This window comes from Carettochelys insculpta, chromosome 2 (assembly GCF_033958435.1).
Source record: "Carettochelys insculpta isolate YL-2023 chromosome 2, ASM3395843v1, whole genome shotgun sequence".
Taxonomy (NCBI): domain Eukaryota; kingdom Metazoa; phylum Chordata; order Testudines; family Carettochelyidae; genus Carettochelys; species Carettochelys insculpta.
Genome location: NC_134138.1, coordinates 160,980,185 through 160,997,603, shown reverse-complemented (window position 1 = coordinate 160,997,603; position 17,419 = coordinate 160,980,185). Strand labels below are relative to the sequence as shown.

The 17,419-nt window shown below is 43.1% G+C and overlaps 1 protein-coding gene across 1 annotated transcript in view; it reads left to right on the top strand.

The window, feature by feature from the left end:
* Positions 1-10,466, top strand: part of AHRR (aryl hydrocarbon receptor repressor) — a 113,763-nt gene extending 103,297 nt beyond the window's left edge. The window contains exons 9-11 of the mRNA XM_074985989.1: positions 1,586-1,695; positions 3,005-3,143; positions 9,350-10,466. Of these exons, the coding sequence (XP_074842090.1) occupies positions 1,586-1,695; positions 3,005-3,143; positions 9,350-10,466 (1,366 nt within the window). The remainder of the gene's footprint in view (positions 1-1,585; positions 1,696-3,004; positions 3,144-9,349) is intronic.
* Positions 10,467-17,419: the final 6,953 nt, after the last annotated feature.

Here is a 17,419-nt window from a genome sequence, read left to right as displayed (position 1 = left end):
GTATTGTTGAAAAGTTAAAGGTGATAATGAGCCATGAAATAACAGCTCTCCAGATCAATAGCTGGAACATAGCCCAGGTCAGTGGTGCTCAGAAATCACTACCACTTGCCAGCTTTTCCGTGGCCTTTGTGAAATGCGTTGTTGATCTGAGGCCAGTTCGTATGAGAGAATTGTTTATAGCACAAGCATTATTGACAGTCTCATCAGCAGCAAGGGATGTAACAGGTATTCAAAATGAATTACCCTCTCGCCTGTGGGGTCCTTTCCAGTGCAGGGTGGAGGCACATTGACATAGCAGTGAGGGGCATTTACACAGCAAAAGGCTTTGTCCACCTTTCCTGTTGATAAAAATAAAACAAAATAAAAAATAAAAGAATGATAGGGTATGTCTTTATCCATGGCTAACTTGGGAGATTGGGACTGGGTTAGCCTGGGTTTGGTCTGAGATATGTATGTTTGTTTGATATTTATTATCACTTTTCACAGCAGACTTAATAGCTATCAAGTCTTAAAGCCGCCAAAAAAGAAAAAGAAACAAGAAAAAAAGATAGAAATGCGCAAAGAACCCAATTTGTTTTTCTATTCTGTTTAGGTACAGTAGAGAACAGACACAACTGTATATTATTTTTATTAATGAGTTTGCAGAAACATCCTTCATAAAATAATGATTTGGACACTTATGTGTGCATATATATATGTCCTAAAGTTAATTACATATTTTAGGAAAAACTGTCAGAGCGTCGACTGGCAAGAGTTGGTGGCCATACTCTCAGACCACCTAAAAATTTGTCATGATAAATCCATCTAGAATTCTTTCCCAGTCAGTTGAGTCAATATTGGGAGAATTTGCCTGTCCTTCAGTGGAAAGGCACTGGAGGACTATCGGCACTCACGTTACTTTTGCCTGTGTGTTTATTGCAAAGTGGGCATGTTTCCCCTCAGGATAAAGCAGAACCTGGGCTCTAACCTGTAACCCCCAAGCAAGCAAATCAGGCCTAATACATCTCCAGACCTTTGTTAAAGGGTTTTGTGTGTGGATTGGCTAAGACCCAGGTAACAGACCTGAGTTAACTGCAGTGAAGGCATAACCTTAGAATCTGAAGCAGTCAGTTTTGTTTGTTCCAGAAGTTCTAAAATGCATTTAAACTAAAGACCATGACCGATCTAAATTAAGTGATGATTCTTGCTACAGTTTGAGGCCCATTTGTTAACATTTATCTTTAATGCTGACTTGCAGCTACCTTAGTGATTGGATAAGAATTTAATGGAATAGAATTGAATAGATGCATTACTGTTTATTTGAATCCAATCCAAATGTTATCTCAAGAAATAAATACTGAGCAGAATATTCTTAATCATATTTTTATAGTATATAAATACAGTGTTCCAGTCCCACACTGGATTGGGAGTGCATATGATCCAACAATGATGGATAAATATTTAAGTTTAATTATCACACATTCAAACCATAACACTTAGAACGTTTCCTTGTTTGAAAGTTACGTCTTACACAGTTGTGTGCATTTGCCCTTAGCTGCTCTGTCGTTTGCTGACCAAATATTTTCACACTCCCTGTCCTCTCCAGTTCAAAATCTGTTTCAGATCTATGTGAAACAGAATTACAAGGAAGAACCAGTTACCATGAAGGTGCACCTTTCGCTAATGTGTTACAAAGTGCTGAAAACCAACTCAAAGGTATCAGTTTATAATAATTCTGCATTTCTGCCAGTTTATGGAGTCAACCTTGTTGTTCTCCTCAACCCCACCATTTAAGTTTTCCATTTTATAGTCCCAATTTCCCATTGGCTGCTATTGTGATATAGATTAATCAGATATGAGATGGTATTGACTCTGTAGTCTAGCCTTTCTCTAGCTGTGCCATTAAGCATGTTTTTTTAAAGCTCCAGCAACCAGAGTCACATGGTTACATGAACTTGTGATATGTGACGTGTCAATTCTCTGTGTAGGGAGAAGGTTAAAGGAGTTCAAACAAAAAGTCAGTATGCCTCTGCAGCCATGAAAGAACTTTGGGAAGCTGAAAAGAATCAGCCCTTCTCTTTTCTGAGCGGGAGCTGGTCAGAGCAGGCTTTTGAGTTGTTTCTCTAGTCAGTGATCCCTGCTTCTAGAGCCTGGGGAGCTCTGAGGTGCGCTCCTTCAAAGTGCCACCCAGGCTGCAGTGAGCAGGGATTCTCCTTTTTAAGCACCTACCCTTCTCCAGACTTGATGTTCCTTGCAGGTGGCAGGGTTGAGGCTGATTGTGCCCAAGGGTGCTCTTTAACCATCTCCTGTGTGGGGTACAGGCCTGCCCTACCATAATGTGAAAAGTCTTCGCACTCACTAAAAGAAAGGGAGGTGCCTCATTATGGAAGCAAAAGCTTGAAATGTGATGTGAGTGCACCTTAAAGTAGCAAAATGAAAAGCAATGGAAATATATTGGATTTGTATGGATTTTGGTTTTGTTTGTTTCTGATTGCTTGGGGCTCATAGTTCTGTGAGAATCTACACTCTTGCTGTAGCCATCTCTTACAAGCTGGCCGTGTTTGGTGTTCACAAGTAAAATGTAAGAATTTAAGTTCTTCTCTTTGCTGATTTTTGTATCGTTATTTCCCTTCGCCCTCTTCCCTATACAGGTAATTATTAACCTCTTTGTTGCATGGACTATACTGTTGAAGCTATACTTTCTTCCATACAAGTTCTCTCTTATGGCCACTTTCACGCGCTAGTTTCTCTTGAATCTTTTGTTATTAGACAGTCAATAACTGTACTGAACTGATGACACTGAAAAATCTCATTGATTCCTTTTTTTTTCAAACTGAACAAGTAATCTTTTTCCAGTATGCATTCTTGCTGCAATTTGCCTAGCTGCTGTTAGCCATCACATGACTTGCAGTTTTCTGTAGAATGGTTACCAAGCATATTTGTAACTGTCCAGTAATTATTAGGTGAAATAAAACTAATATTAAAACTGCGTGCTCTAGAATATATTTTCTTTTCATTTTTATAGCAAACAGTGGAGAAAATGGAATTTCTCTATTCAAAGTACTAACAAGTGAAGATCACTGGGTCTGGCTACCAGCTAATGCTCAAGTTCTGTACAGAACAGGCTGTTCAGAATATGTCATTGCCTCACAGCAAGCTCTAAAGTAAGTATGTTTACGGTTTTCTGAAAGTCACTATTCAGCAGAAGCAGGACTTTCAAATATGCTTAATTTCAAATGTGCAAAAGTCCCATTGGTCGTGTCTACACTAGCCCCAAACTTCGAAATGGCCATGCAAATGGCCATTTCAAAGTTTACTAATGAAGCGCTGAAATGCATATTCAGCGCTTCATTAGCATGCGGGCGGCCGCGGCGCTTCGAAATTGCCGCGCCTCGCCGCTGATTGGCTCATCCCGACGGGGCTCCTTTTCGAAAGGACCCCGACTACTTCGAAGTCCCCTTATTCCCATGAGCAGATGGGAATAAGGGGACTTCGAAGTAGGCAGGGTCCTTTCGAAAAGGAGCCCCGTCGGGACGAGCCGCGCGGCGGCAAGACGCATCAATTTCAAAGTGCCGCGGCCGCCCGCATGCTAATGAAGCACTGAATATGCATTTCAGCGCTTCATTAGTAAACTTCGAAATGGCCATTTGCGTGGCCATTTCGAAGTTTGGGGCTAGTGTAGACGGCCAATATCTGTATTCTTCAAAGAGGCAATTCCTAGAGGTACACAGATCCTGTTTTCACAGTAGGTTGGATCATTTGGCAGCAAGAAGAGACTCTCATGGAAGCCAAAAGAAGCCCCTCAACAAATGATCCCTATAGTAGACTAATAGACAGCTGACGGACAGGAAAGTTCACACAAATGGGCTTCTTATCACTTGACTTTCACAACTCCCAAATCTTAAACTGTTCAGTCCTCCCATTTTATTGCTAAAAAACAACTGGGAGTCAATCCAGCTCCCAAAAACAGTAAACCTCTTTTGCAGCTATGTTTTTTGGGATGATACTGGCCTTCTGAACTATGGGGAACACAATGACAACACCAAATAAACCCATGATGGAGGTTCATCTCAGGAACCAACAGAGTGTGCTGCAGGAAGCCTCAGCTGTTCTCTCATTGTTAACCCCTTGTTTGCCAGTATTTGGGAACCCCTGTCATTTTGTGCTCTTTTTGGCTGATGTCTGAATGATGATTTCAGAGGCAGGGATTATAAAGTATCTTTGATTCTCACCCTTTAAGAATCTTCTGGGATGATGTAAATAAGGAGACTTGTGTTCAGTGAAAAAAATGTAGGTTACACCGGGATTAGAATCTGTGCTCATTTTAGGAACCCATTTCTTATTACTATGGATAAAAGCCTCCCTATTCACATGTTCTCTATTATTTGGTCAGACCGTACCTACAGAACTGTATGTAAAGGGACCAGACCCTCTCTGGGTAGCTCTCCCCTCCTCTCGACAACAGAAGCTCCACCATATTTCTGGCACAGTCTCTTACAGCCCCTATGGAGCTTATAGAGGCCTCTCTGCAGTCTGTGCTGAAAGGAGGTAGAATGTGGGTGACATGGGTACAGGCCTGGGAAATGTGCGCAGAACCCCCTCTCACCCTATGAGAATTGTTGTTTCACTGCATTGTTCCCTCTTTTTGACCTGCACAGCTAGTCAAAGTTGGTGGCCAGAGAAGTTCCAATTAGACGCACAAGTAGCCGGAGTTCGGTGTTTTCTTTAGTGCAATCTTGCTTACTTACAAGAAACATACAAAGTCCTGGTGCGCCAAACCCAGGAGAGAACAACAAACTAAAGGAGCAATTCCTTACCCGATAACCCCACATCTCTTTACCAAGCATGCCCAAAACCTCTCCCTCTAGCTTTTCCTGGGGTCACACTGTGCTCATTCTCTTCTACTTGCTTTTTGCCTCTGGTCTTCTCTCTTTTCTCACCTCTCTTCAGTTTCTGTGTGTTCTTCCTTCACACATGGTGACACACACGCAGCACTCAGCAAAAAGTCCTTCAGCCCACATAAACCATAACTCTTAGGTGGTTTCTGTTAGGCCTCGTGTCATGGAACGCGGCCCCTCTCCCACCTTCTCCCTGCAGAAACTGCACAAACTCCCGTGGGTGTGCTTTCGCTATATCCTTTTATTTTAAAAGATCCCACCACTTTCTTCGCAATGGTCCCCATGGACCAGTGTAATACAGTGTTAACTTAGCTTTTGGCCCTCTCACAAGCGCCTAGCTCCAACTCTGAGTTGTTGTCTGACTAAGCTCAGCTAGCCCTGTTCCTGCCTCTGCATGGAATCTTTCCTCTGCCTATGCTGATCAGCCCGGGGTGGGATAATTGGCTCAGCCAGCCTGATTAGCTAATTAACCCCAACAGCTTTCCACGAGGTGAACTAATTAACATCAGAGAGGGAGCCGTGTTAGTCTATATACAATCAAAACAAAAAGCAGTCAAGTAGCACTTTAAAGACTAGCAAAATAATTTATTAGGTGATGAGCTTTCGTGGGACAGACCCACTTCTTCAATTAACATCAGAGTGATCAACCAGCAGGCTCACCTGTTTGCACTCTGTCGGCCAGCACTTTAATGGAGTGGGTCATTTTGTTAATGACCTGAAAGTCTGTGTTTTACTGAAAAGGAACTTTACGAATCTCCTGCAAAGAGAGAGTGCCAAACTCTCTTTTATATTCAAATTTGACACGTTAACACGTGGTTTGAACCAGGATACCAATGACATGTGTCATTATATGGGCTCTTTTACATACTTTGTTTTATCTGACTCTTGACATCCCCTGCGCCTACCGTCCCTCTGCTCTTCTGATTTGCCCACCTTGATTACAATTTTTCTGATTTGTCTACCTTGATAACTATTTTTGGTGCTCTGTGCCTTAAATATTGAGTCTGTTCTGGTCTGGCTATGGTCTGAAGAAGTGGGTCTGTCCCATGAAAGCTCATCACCTAATAAATTATTTTGTTAGTCTTTAAAGTGCTACTGGACAGCTTTTTTGCACTGCTCTCTGGTGCCAGAAAGCGGAATGGCAGCTCTGCAAACAGGGCTGCCCCTCCACTGGAAGCCCTCTCTGTCAACAGAAGTGTCTACACTGCACTTGTCGACAGAGTGTTATGCCTCAAATTTTTGAGGGATAACATTGTCGAGACAAATGCAGAGTTCTGTTGAGACTCTGTCAACAAAATGCTTTATGTGTGCAGATGCTCCCTGAGTTATATCGACAGAATGCCCCTTCTGTCAACAAAACTGTCTGGTGTAGACACAGCCTGTGAGTTGCAAACAAAATAGAAAACCGTTGAAAATGTGTGGTCTTACCCAGTTCCCACTGGCTGGTCCAATTCTTCATCCATGTGGCTGCTTTACACTGTGGTCAGTGACCCTTTGATTTCCTTCTGGGGCTGAATGTTTAAATCCAGAAATTCTTAATTCAGCTCATCTCCACTAGAAAATTTCAGATTAGCTAAAGCTTGCTTGTTCTTCACTGTTTCTTGGCACAACTTTTAGTTTGTGTCAGTCAGATTGCTTGTCAGTTCACCAATCCATTTTACCATTCCAGATGGGAGATCTACAGGTAGACTTTCCAAAAGACATTTTTTTCTCTGCCTGCAAATCATCTTTGAGCTCTTTTTGGTAGATCTCCAGATACTGCTTTAATCTCTTTTGTGAAACTGCCAGCTCCTGTTTCAGGTTGTGTTTCAAATCATTTTGGCCGTTATAATTCTTGATGACATTTTTGATCTCTGCAAACACCTCCATTATTTGTTCTATCTTGGTTTGGCTGGAATACCCGCTCACAGTCTCATTCCTTGGAAACTGGATCTCACTCCTCAGATCAGTGTAATTCCTTTCCAACCTATGCAACCTGTCAAAGTTTAGGACTCTGGGGATGTTCCAGCTGGTAGCATAACTTGATGAAAATAACTTTGTTATGTTCTTTGATGCAGTCTCGTTTATTTACAAACATTGTACACAATCCTGCTTCTACAAAGGCAGGAGGAAACAAAAACAAAAGGTGTAGCTTCTTACTTAACAATCTCAAGTCTCATTAGCTAATAGACTCAAAAACTTTCTAGCTTTCCCCAAGGTCACACTGTCCAATTCAGCTATTGGTTGCTTTTGTTGTTTGTTGCCTCTGCATTTTTCTGTGATCTTATCTGACCTCAGTTTCTGTGCGTTCTCCCTTCCCAGGTGTATGCGTATGCCTGTGTACAGTAGAACCTCGAGCTATGCGTGCTCAAATTGTGCGAATCTCAGGTTAACATGACTCTGCGTGGCAGGGGGCTGATGCCTTGCTCTGGGCTGCCTGCTACTCAGGAAGAAGGATTTTTTCAAAGATGGGGTTTATTTTTGAAAGAGCCCCATCTACACTGCTTTTTCGCTTTCAAAAGAATCTCTTCTGAAAAGATTATGCAAATAAAGCACAATATATGTAATCTGTACCTCATTTGAATTTTTGATTTCCCTCATTTGCATTCCTCTTTTGAAAGAGAATGAAAGTGTAGACACAACCTCTTAGTATATATAGTACATTAATACAATGTGAGTTGATAGATACTGATACAGATACACTCCTTTCAGGAGTGTCCTCTTTTTTGAAAGGTTAAAGCTACGTCTACACGTGAAGCCTACATCGAAGTACCTTATTTCGATGAATAACGTCTACACGTCCTCCAGGGCTGGCAACGTCGACGTTCAACATCGACGTTGCGCAGCACCACATCGAAATAGGCACTGCGAGGGAACGTCTACACGCCAAAGTAGCACACATCGAAATAAGGGTGCCAGGCACAGCTGCAGACAGGGTCACAGGACGGACTCAACAGCAAGCTGCTCCCTTAAGGGCCCCTCCCAGACACAGTTGCACTAAACAACACAAGATCCACAGAGCCAACAACTGGTTGCAGACCCTGTGCATGCAGCATGGATCCCCAGCTGCAGCAGCAGCAGCCAGAAGCCCTGGGCTAAGGGGTGCTGCACACGGTGACCATAGAGCCCCGCAGGGGCTGGAGAGAGCGTCTCTCAACCCCTCAGCTGATGGCCGCCATGGCGGACCCCGCTATTTCGATGTTGCGGGACGCGGATCGTCTACACGTGCCCTACTTCGACGTTCAACTTCGAAGTAGGGCGCTATTCCCATCCCCTCATGGGGTTAGCGGCTTCAACCTCTCGCCGCCTAATGTCGATGTTAACATCGAAATAGCGCCCAACACGTGTAGCCATGACGGGCGCTATTTCGAAGTTAGTGCCGCTACTTCGAAGTAGCGTGCACGTGTAGACACGGCTTAAATGTGGTAAATCTAGTCAGTGTCTTACATCTTTCCTATACCTGTTATAGAAAAGCTAAGTGTATTTTTTCATAAACAATTTCAGGGTGAAACTCTCTCGTCCAGCAACATCTGTAATTCATCGTGATTTTAGTCAGCCAGACAACCACTTACCATGGGTGTGGCCAAGTTTCCCATGGTCCTATAACATTTGTTTGTAGCCGTCAATCTTGGCTCTCAGTGTTCTGTGCTGTTATTTAGCTCTAATATACCCCTAAATGTCTTCTAAGAGCCCAGTAAGCAGTGGAAGTGTTGGTAATGCTGCTAGACAATACTGACTTCCTGAGGTTCAGCAAATTTTCTTATTTAGCACCAGTAAGGTCCAGCAGGTGCTGGACTAGAGAGGTTCAAACTCTACTACTAATCTTGTGTGCTTCAGGTGTAGCTAGTGAGAACTAAGGGATCACAGCGCCAGGCACAAAATGTCTTTAGTAGGTCACATGAAAGACATTCAGATTAGTGAGTGCTTTGGGATATTAGTCAAGACACTTCCTCTGAGCGCTTTTTTCTTCCCCTTTAACCAACTGTTCTGAAAAAGCACACCTGTCTGGCTCTCAATCAAAACATTTGAATTAGAAAGTTCTTGGTGATTCCTAACTTTGTAGTACTATTTCATTTAAATTACAATGAACTCTGTTTTATTCCACACCGTTGAAACTATTTTTCTGCCCAGAACATTTTGGTGTTTTTTTTTAAATAAAAGCATAACTTGTTTAGTGTTTTACTTAATGCAATGATAAAATATGCACCAAAAATGGAATGGAATTAAACATGCAAACAATAATTTAAATGAGGTGGCCTTGCACCGTGTGTGTGTATGGTATAAATATGGAATATATTGTAAGACTATATTGGCGTGGGTATAGGAGTCCTGCTTTAGTCATGAAAGGTGAATTATCCTAATCAGCCCAAACAAGTATGATTGAAAACTCTATCGGCACATTCCATTCTGTATTCTGTATGGATAACGCATATTATGGAAAAAAAAATTTTAGAAACATTTGATTGACAGACTTTTTGCGTTTTCATTGTAAGGGAAGAAGATGTGCACCTGAAGGTACCAAAGAACGTCTCAAGTTTGAAAGGACACAAGGAAGCACTTAACTGTAACTGTACCATTGAAACTTTGGGACAGATGAAGCATCTTAACTGGACAAGTGTAAAAAATGCAGCGGATAGCATAAAAGTGAAGTTTGAACCTAATACAAATGAAAAATGTTTCATGCAAGAGGAATCTCTCAATTCTAACACATTACTTGTAGGTCTCCAAAACAACTGCAACACAAACAGCATTTGGACTTTAAAAAATTCATCAAGTTCTTGTTCTGTAAATCAACACATGAATGCACATCCAAGCAGAAAAACTGGACCATTCTGTAACAGAGATCAAAATCTTTTAAATTTAGCATCAACCTGTCCTTCCCACTGGGTTACTACGGAACATTGCCAGCCTTATTCAGGCGTACAGCAATTTACAGTGGAGAACTACACTACAGATCCTGTGAAATTGCAACGTCCACTGATGTGCCCAGAAACTCTATATGACACAGTATTTCCTCTAGATATGCCCATCAAAACTGAGTATGATTCTGATTCTGAAAATGTAGCTGATAGCTACATGATGTCACAAAGTCGAGTCTGGCTGGATGAGAATGGCTTGTTGAAGAAGCAGCTGATTGGCTACCCTAACATGGTGCACCTCAAAACGGAATGTGACCTCAGTGAGCAACTGTCTCCTTGTCAAAAACCAAAGCATTGTGTTTACACACCACACAATTGGCAATGCATTGTAACCAATCACACCAACAATATGAATATAAACAGACCACATAAGGAATTACACAACAAAGAGATGACCCAAGTTTCTTCCCATAACTCTGCATGTTTGGAAAGCACCCATGACTTTCAGCATACAGACCTCTACAATCAATTCTATAGCTCCAATTCAGTAGAAGGGAAAACACAAATTAACCAGATTTTTAAGACGCAATGTGAGTTTAAAAATCCCTGCTTGGGTCACGCAATCAAGCGTGAACCCTTGGATTCTCCAACATTGTCTGATAATGGGCAGGATGGAGTAGACATGATGTTCCCTGAAAATGCACCAGGTCCTGTGCCTCATAAAACACCAGAATGTACATTTTTACAGTAGATTTTGTAGCATTGGGAATATTTGTGATATTGAAAAACAAAAAGAAGTTGTAGCTAACTTCCTGTTGAACTATATGAATAATTACAGTTAAAAACCAAAGGGAAAAGATTTTCAAAAAATATTAGTCTCTTTCGTGATCTTTGGAAATGGAGTGAAGTAAAACCACAGATATCATGGCTAAGTGCTAATTCAGATCTAATATAGGTGTATCAGTTTAACTTTGTCAAGGTTCCCCTCTTATCTGTTGTATACCTGAATGTTTTTTAACACATAACAATACCTTCCTCTTGCCTGTGTTCTCTTGTTTATGATGTGATGTGGGTGAAATCTTGTCCCCACTGTCAAGTCAAAGGCAAAACTCCCATTGACTTGACTGAGACCAGTCCTTTCACCCTGTGAATCTAAGATCTGTATTTTTATTTTCTACAGTAAAAGGATCAGCTATTACCTTATCCACATATTAGTTTAATCACCGTCAGACAAGGGCTTCTCAAACCACAATTGCTTTATTTAAAAGAAGACCATTATAATTAAAGACTCAAGGAACGCTGTCCTAACAAAGAGAAGGTCAAGGGGTGGTTTGAGCACAGTCTCTTAAGCACCCACACGGGGAACACATATTGAATAAGAGGTAATTCAGTCTAACAGAGACACGTATAACATCAGGCAGTGGCCAGAAGTCAAAGGTAGACAAATACACACTGGAAGTAAGGCATAAAATATTTAAACAGTTGGGCTGTGGCCTCACTACCACGCACTTTCGGAAGGGGTATGTTAATGAGGCAGTTCAGAAGATGCTAATGAGGCGCTACCATGAATATGCAATGCCTGATTAGCATAAAGGAGGCTGTGTGTGATTCCAAAGTGCCGCTTTTGGAACGCATGCAGCCTGTGTAGCCGGGGGCCTTTCGAAAGGACCCCCCCCCCCAGACTTCAAAAGCCCCTTCTTCCTATTTGGTTTTAGGTAGATGGGGCTTTCGAAGTCAGGGAGTCCTTTCAAAAGGCTCTCGGCTACACAGGCAGTGTGTGTTCTGAAACCGGCACTTTCGAATTGTGCGCAGCTGCCATTATGTTAATGAGGTGCTGTATATTTATGGTAGTGCCTCATTAGCATCTTCCAAACTGCCTCATTAACAAGCACCTTCTGAAAGGGAGGGGTAGTATGCCCACGGCCTAGGAGTAATTGACAACTGGAACTACTTTTGAGGGTTTGTGGTGAATTTTCCATCACGAGTGATTTCAAATCAAGTTTGAACGTTTTGCTAGAAGCTATGCTTACAGAGTGATTTTGGAGGAGTTACACGGGAGGTCAGACTAGATGATCCCAATGGTCCCATCTGGCTTTGGAATCTATGACTTTGTTAACTCAAAATCCAGTCACTTTCAAAAAATCAGCTACACCATACTTTCAGCTAGTATCTCTCTGCCTTAGTTGTTCTGCCAATTTTTGTACTTTAAAAATCACACTTCCTATTGATGTCTCTCTGTTGCTGTTTGAAAGAGCCACATATAAAAGAGGAATAAATGACCAATTATCCATTCATCCAGTGAAGACAGTGGCACACAAAGGCCACGTCTACACTAGCAAGTTCTTTTGCAATAAGGGTCTCTTTTGAAATGCTCAGAGGGGCGTCTACACAGAAAAAGTATTATTTCAAAATTAAAGCAAATGAACATGACACTCCTTTCAAAAGCGCTCTTCTGCTCCCGTTTCAGGAAAAGCGCCTTTTTTGAAAGCTTCTTGAGAAAGAAAATGTGTAGATGCGCCACGGACCTTTTTTCTTCGAAACAGTAGTCCTCGTGGCACCTGATTTTCCAGTCCCTGGCCTGCTCCTTCGGAAGAGCAGGGTGTGCGTGGACACTCTCTTTCGAAAGAGCAGATCACTCTTTAGAGCCCCTTTTTTGTGTGTGGGCACACACTTTTGAAAGTTCTCTCAGAAGAGATCTTCCAGAAGCCTACTTTTGAAAGATCGCTGTAGTGTACATGTAGCCAAAGTGTTGTTAAATTCAAACACTTACAAAAATTGTGTTACTTGTAATATTAATAGGAAAAAATCCAACCAATGTTTTTAATTTGATGATGTCTCTTTAATTGGTCACTAACCTGACTGCATGACTTGTTCCTGTGTCAGTCACCGGGTGATTATGGGAACGATTTTTCAAAAGCACCTAACCTCTGCACTACAATAAAAGACCCGTTGGGACAGATCAGCTGACCTCGAGCATGTGGGATTTGGATGACCAGGGCTATAAACCTGCAGTGTAGATGCTCCAGCTCAGGTTGTAGTCCAGGCTTTGAGACCAAGCAAAAGAGGCGAGCCTCAGAACCCAGGCTCTAGCCCAAGCCTAAATATCTGAACTGCAATTTTTTGTCTAGCAACCCAAGTCCTGCAAGTCTTAGACTGCTGATCTGGTATCTGGGACAGTGCCACGTGTTTTTTATTGCAGTCTAGGCATGTCCTAAGTCACTTAGATGCTTGAGAAGATTTTGCCCTATGTCATTTTTTTATAGAAGGCTGCTTAGTTAATTTACTTGTTTTGGAAACAATATAATGCAATATACAACTTCTGTTTTGTTTTTTTATAGTTTGCCTCCTGCACTATTGTTTTAAAATTGCACTATTACAACTTAAGTCATTTGCCTATATATAAAAGGCATATTATGAAGAAAATGCTTAGATGTATTTGTGATTTTTATAAAGCTTAAACATTTTCTTATTTGAGTGTTACAACTAATTAGCATGGTTTTATTTCAGTAACTGTTGGTAATGGTAAGACTGGTGTCAGTTAATCTGGCCTGAATATGGGGCAGCAGTACTCCAGAAATACAGCTGGGATGTTATGGTAATTCAGCCTCTTGGAGGCTGCTCTCTGCCCCACTCCCATTTGCTCATCTGCAAGGCTGCATCTACATTATGAGATAAAGTCTACATTTAATAAATTTGATTTTTAACTTTGTTCTTATGTATTCAAATATGTGTCCACAAACCTTTTGGAAATTCGACCCTCCGTTTCTCCATGTCGCGTTTCCACATCCCTGTTACCTTATCCAAGTTTGACTGCGTGAGCTATGCATTGTGGATACCTATCCTACAGTGCCTTACCCCAGGCGCCTGTGGGTGTTTCATGTCAGAATCCTAGAATGCAAGGTACTGTCCCAGGGTTCAGAACACCCAGTAACCATGCAAACATGAACTGGAGATCGTACCACTGCCTGTGACATTTTCTCTGGCACACTGCTAGGGCAAGCCTGGATCACCAAATGCTTCAAGTCATTGCACATACTATTACGGCACCTTCCCCAACTGTGGCCTCATTTTGCTTTCTATTAAAAAGTACAATGATAGTTCAGTAGGAGGATGATGATGATGCTGGTTTTGAAGAACTCTTTCAGCTGGAGTACAAGAACTCACACGTGCTGGCTGCCCTGAATCCACTGATGACAGTGGAGCAGCAGTATTGGATGCATGAGACCAGCACACATGGGCCGTGTCTACACTAGCCCCAAACTTCGAAATGGCCACGCAAATGGCCATTTCGAAGTTTACTAATGAAGCGCTGAAATGCATATTCAGTGCTTCATTAGCATGTGGGCGGCCGCGGCACTTCGAAATTGACGCGCCCCACCACCGCGCGTCTCGTCCCGACGGGGCTCCTTTTCGAAAGGACCCCGCCTACTTCGAAGTCCCCTTATTCCTATGAGCAGATGGGAATAAGGGGACTTCGAAGTAGGCGGGGTCCTTTCGAAAAGGAGCCCCCTTGGGACGAGCCGCGCGGCGGCGAGGCGCGTCAATTTTGAGGTGCCGCGGCTGCCCGCATGCTAATGAAGTGCTGAATATGCATTTCAGCGCTTCATTAGTAAACTTCGAAATGGCCATTTGCATGGCCATTTCGAAGTTTGGGGCTAGTGTAGACACGGCCATGGTGGGACCACATTGCTTTGGAGTCCTGGGATGACCAGCAGTGGCTGCAGAACTTTCGCATGTGCACATCCACTTCTATGGAATTTTTTGATGTGCTGGTGCCCGCCCTGAAGTGCAGCAACACAAGAATGAGGCCAGCTTTAATGGTTCAGAAGCAAGTGGCAATTGCTCTGTGGAAGTTTGCAATTCCCGACAGTTACCGGTCAGTGGCAAATCAGTTTGGAATGGGCAGGTCTACACTGGGGTCCATGGTGATGCAGGTGGCCCATGCAATCTGTCCTCAGGTGACTCTGGGAGATGTACAGGCCATAGTGGATGGCTTTGTTGCCATGGGGTTTCCTAACTGCAGTGGGGCAATAGATGGCATGCATATCCCCATCATGGCCTGGACCATCTGACCTTTGAGTATATAAACTGAAAGAGATATTTCCCAATGGTTTTAAAGGATCTGCTAGATCATAAATGTTGTTTTCCTCTACATCAGTGTGGGATGGCTGGGGAGAGTTCACGACACGCACATCTTCAGGAATTCTGGTCTGTACAGAAAGCTCCTGGATGGGACATTTTTCCCAGACCGGAAAATCAAGATTGGCAATGTGGAGATGCCTATTGTAATATTGGGTGACCCTGCTTACTCTCTGCTCCTTTGCCTTACGAAGCCCCACACAGGACCCCTGGACTGCAGCAAGGAAAATGTCAATCACAGACTCAGCAAGTGCAGAATGCCAGTGGAATGTGCCTTTGGTCATTTAAAAGTGAGGTTCAGATACCTATTGACCCGTTTGGACCTTTCTGAAACTAATGTCCCCATCATGATTACAGTGTGTATTATTTTGCATGATATTTGTGAATCCAGGTGAGAGAATTTCCTGCTCTCCTGGAATTCTGAGGCTGAGGCCATGAACAGGGCTTACTTGCAGCCATCTACATGGCTATTCATCAGTTCCAATGCAGAGACAGCAGCAATCAGGGACACTTTAAAAATAGCATCATGAATGATCTGTCACATGCATGATAGCAATGTATTTCTCTTCTGTAATGCCAACTAAGACACACTCCCCAAACTGATTTGTGCTCCCCACCAAATGTGAACCAATAAATCAGACCGTGTCTTACTGAATGAATGCTTTTACTTGGTGGGAGGGGATTAAGTTGCAGGAAGTAGAATGGATATGGAGGGAAGGTTATTTTCCAAAAAAAGGGCACCTGTACTTTCAGCCAGCTTACCTCCATCCGGTTCCATCTGATGCACGTCTTCTGAGGACCTTGGCTTAGCAGCAGGCACCTGTGCTATGGGCCCTCTCCGCCCCCACCTGGTTCTCTGCAATGATTTGTGCACCCTATCACTCATGCATGCCAAAAAATCACACTGAGCTCAAAAGAATAAATTTGTTTTGAGGGGAGGAAGGGTTTAAGTGGCAGGGAAAAGAACCATTGTCAAAGGTGGTGGAATAGCTTTTTGCAGTGGCCCATGGGGCTAGAGCAGCAGGCTGTCCTCACCCTCCCTGCTTGCATTTGGGGACAGCAACATTGGGGGGGGGGGGGCGATCTCTCTTCAGGGCACTCTGGGCAGCATTGAGTGGAGTCTGCAGTTCTGTGTTGGGAGTCTGTCTGCAGCTATAGCATGGAGTGCAGGACCCCAGTTGGTTGCTAACTGCTCTTATGAGCTTTGCCACTTGCTCTTGCTGGAACTCAGCATCAATAAGACAGGCCTGCACAAAAATCTTGTGCAAAAAATACAAGAGTGCCTGGATGAGGCCTTCAAGGAGATCTCCAAAAAGGAAAAGCGCTGTATCCTCAGAAATATTAACACGCTGTTCTGAGGGGCACAGACCCATAGAAAACCTGTACCCATACCCAAGCCTATACCTTCCTGCAACCCGCTTCTGGCATTCAGAAAAAAATACTCACCAGAACAGCTTGGTCCCAGGGACTCAGGGACTGGCGTAGGAGGGACAAGTTCCAGATCTAGGGTGAAGAGCTCTGTGCTATCAGGAAAAACTTCCTTGGGCCCCTGCTCATTGCCCCCTTTCTCCTGTCCATTGGCCTCTTCCTCCTTGGCCTCCGGCTCCTTGGATCACCCCGGACTCTAGACCAGGGCCTCCACGAGTGTTGTAATTAATATTGGGCTCTGTGGTGGGGTCGCTCCCCATAAGCACGTGCAGCTGTTCATAATAGCAGCAAGTTTGTGGAGATGACCCTAACCACTGCTTGGCTTCCCGGACTCTGTGATACACCTGCCGGACTTCTTCACCTTCACTCAGCACTGTGTAGAGTACCAGGAGTAACATCTGGTGGTCATCTTGTGCAACAGGTAAACATAGATTACTGCATTTCTCTTGGCCACCCTAAGTCTCCTTACCACAAATTCATCTCCTGAAACTGCAAGAAGATCCAGAATCTCCTGATGGGTCCACAATGGAGCTCTCTTGTGAGCCTGAGAACTACTAGGCAGACCATTACCCTGACTGCTCATGATTGCAGGTGAAGGCTAATGATGCAATGAGGTGCAATGTGATGGGTAAAACAATTTTTTCATTGTGTGCCCTTTATATTTGCATGCCTGGGTGCTGATGAATTCAAATTAAAATTTAATCAGAAATTTGTGGGCTTCCTGTGACTTTCTTCCTGCACACCTGCATGGAGAGCAGCAGAGAAGGAAGTGGCTATACCTGGCAGGTAACTGCGTATCTTTGTGGGATACATACAGGACACTTCTAGAGGCTAATAAATTTGATTTAAAGACATTTAAAGACATGGCACTTCCACACTGGCCTTTATTTGAAACTTGAAATTGACACTATACCCACCTGGTTTTGATATTATGAGATTGATATTATATCGATGTTAGTGCCCTCCAAATCGAGATAATGGAATTTGCAGTGAAGACAGTGACGTTTTACTATCAAGATAACTGCTTTAAATTCAAATTTATCTTGTAGTGTAGATGCAGCCCAAGACAGATAGGTCATACAGGGAAATAAGGCCACCTTATGCTTCCTTATATCCCTGCACTGGCATAGACAGTAA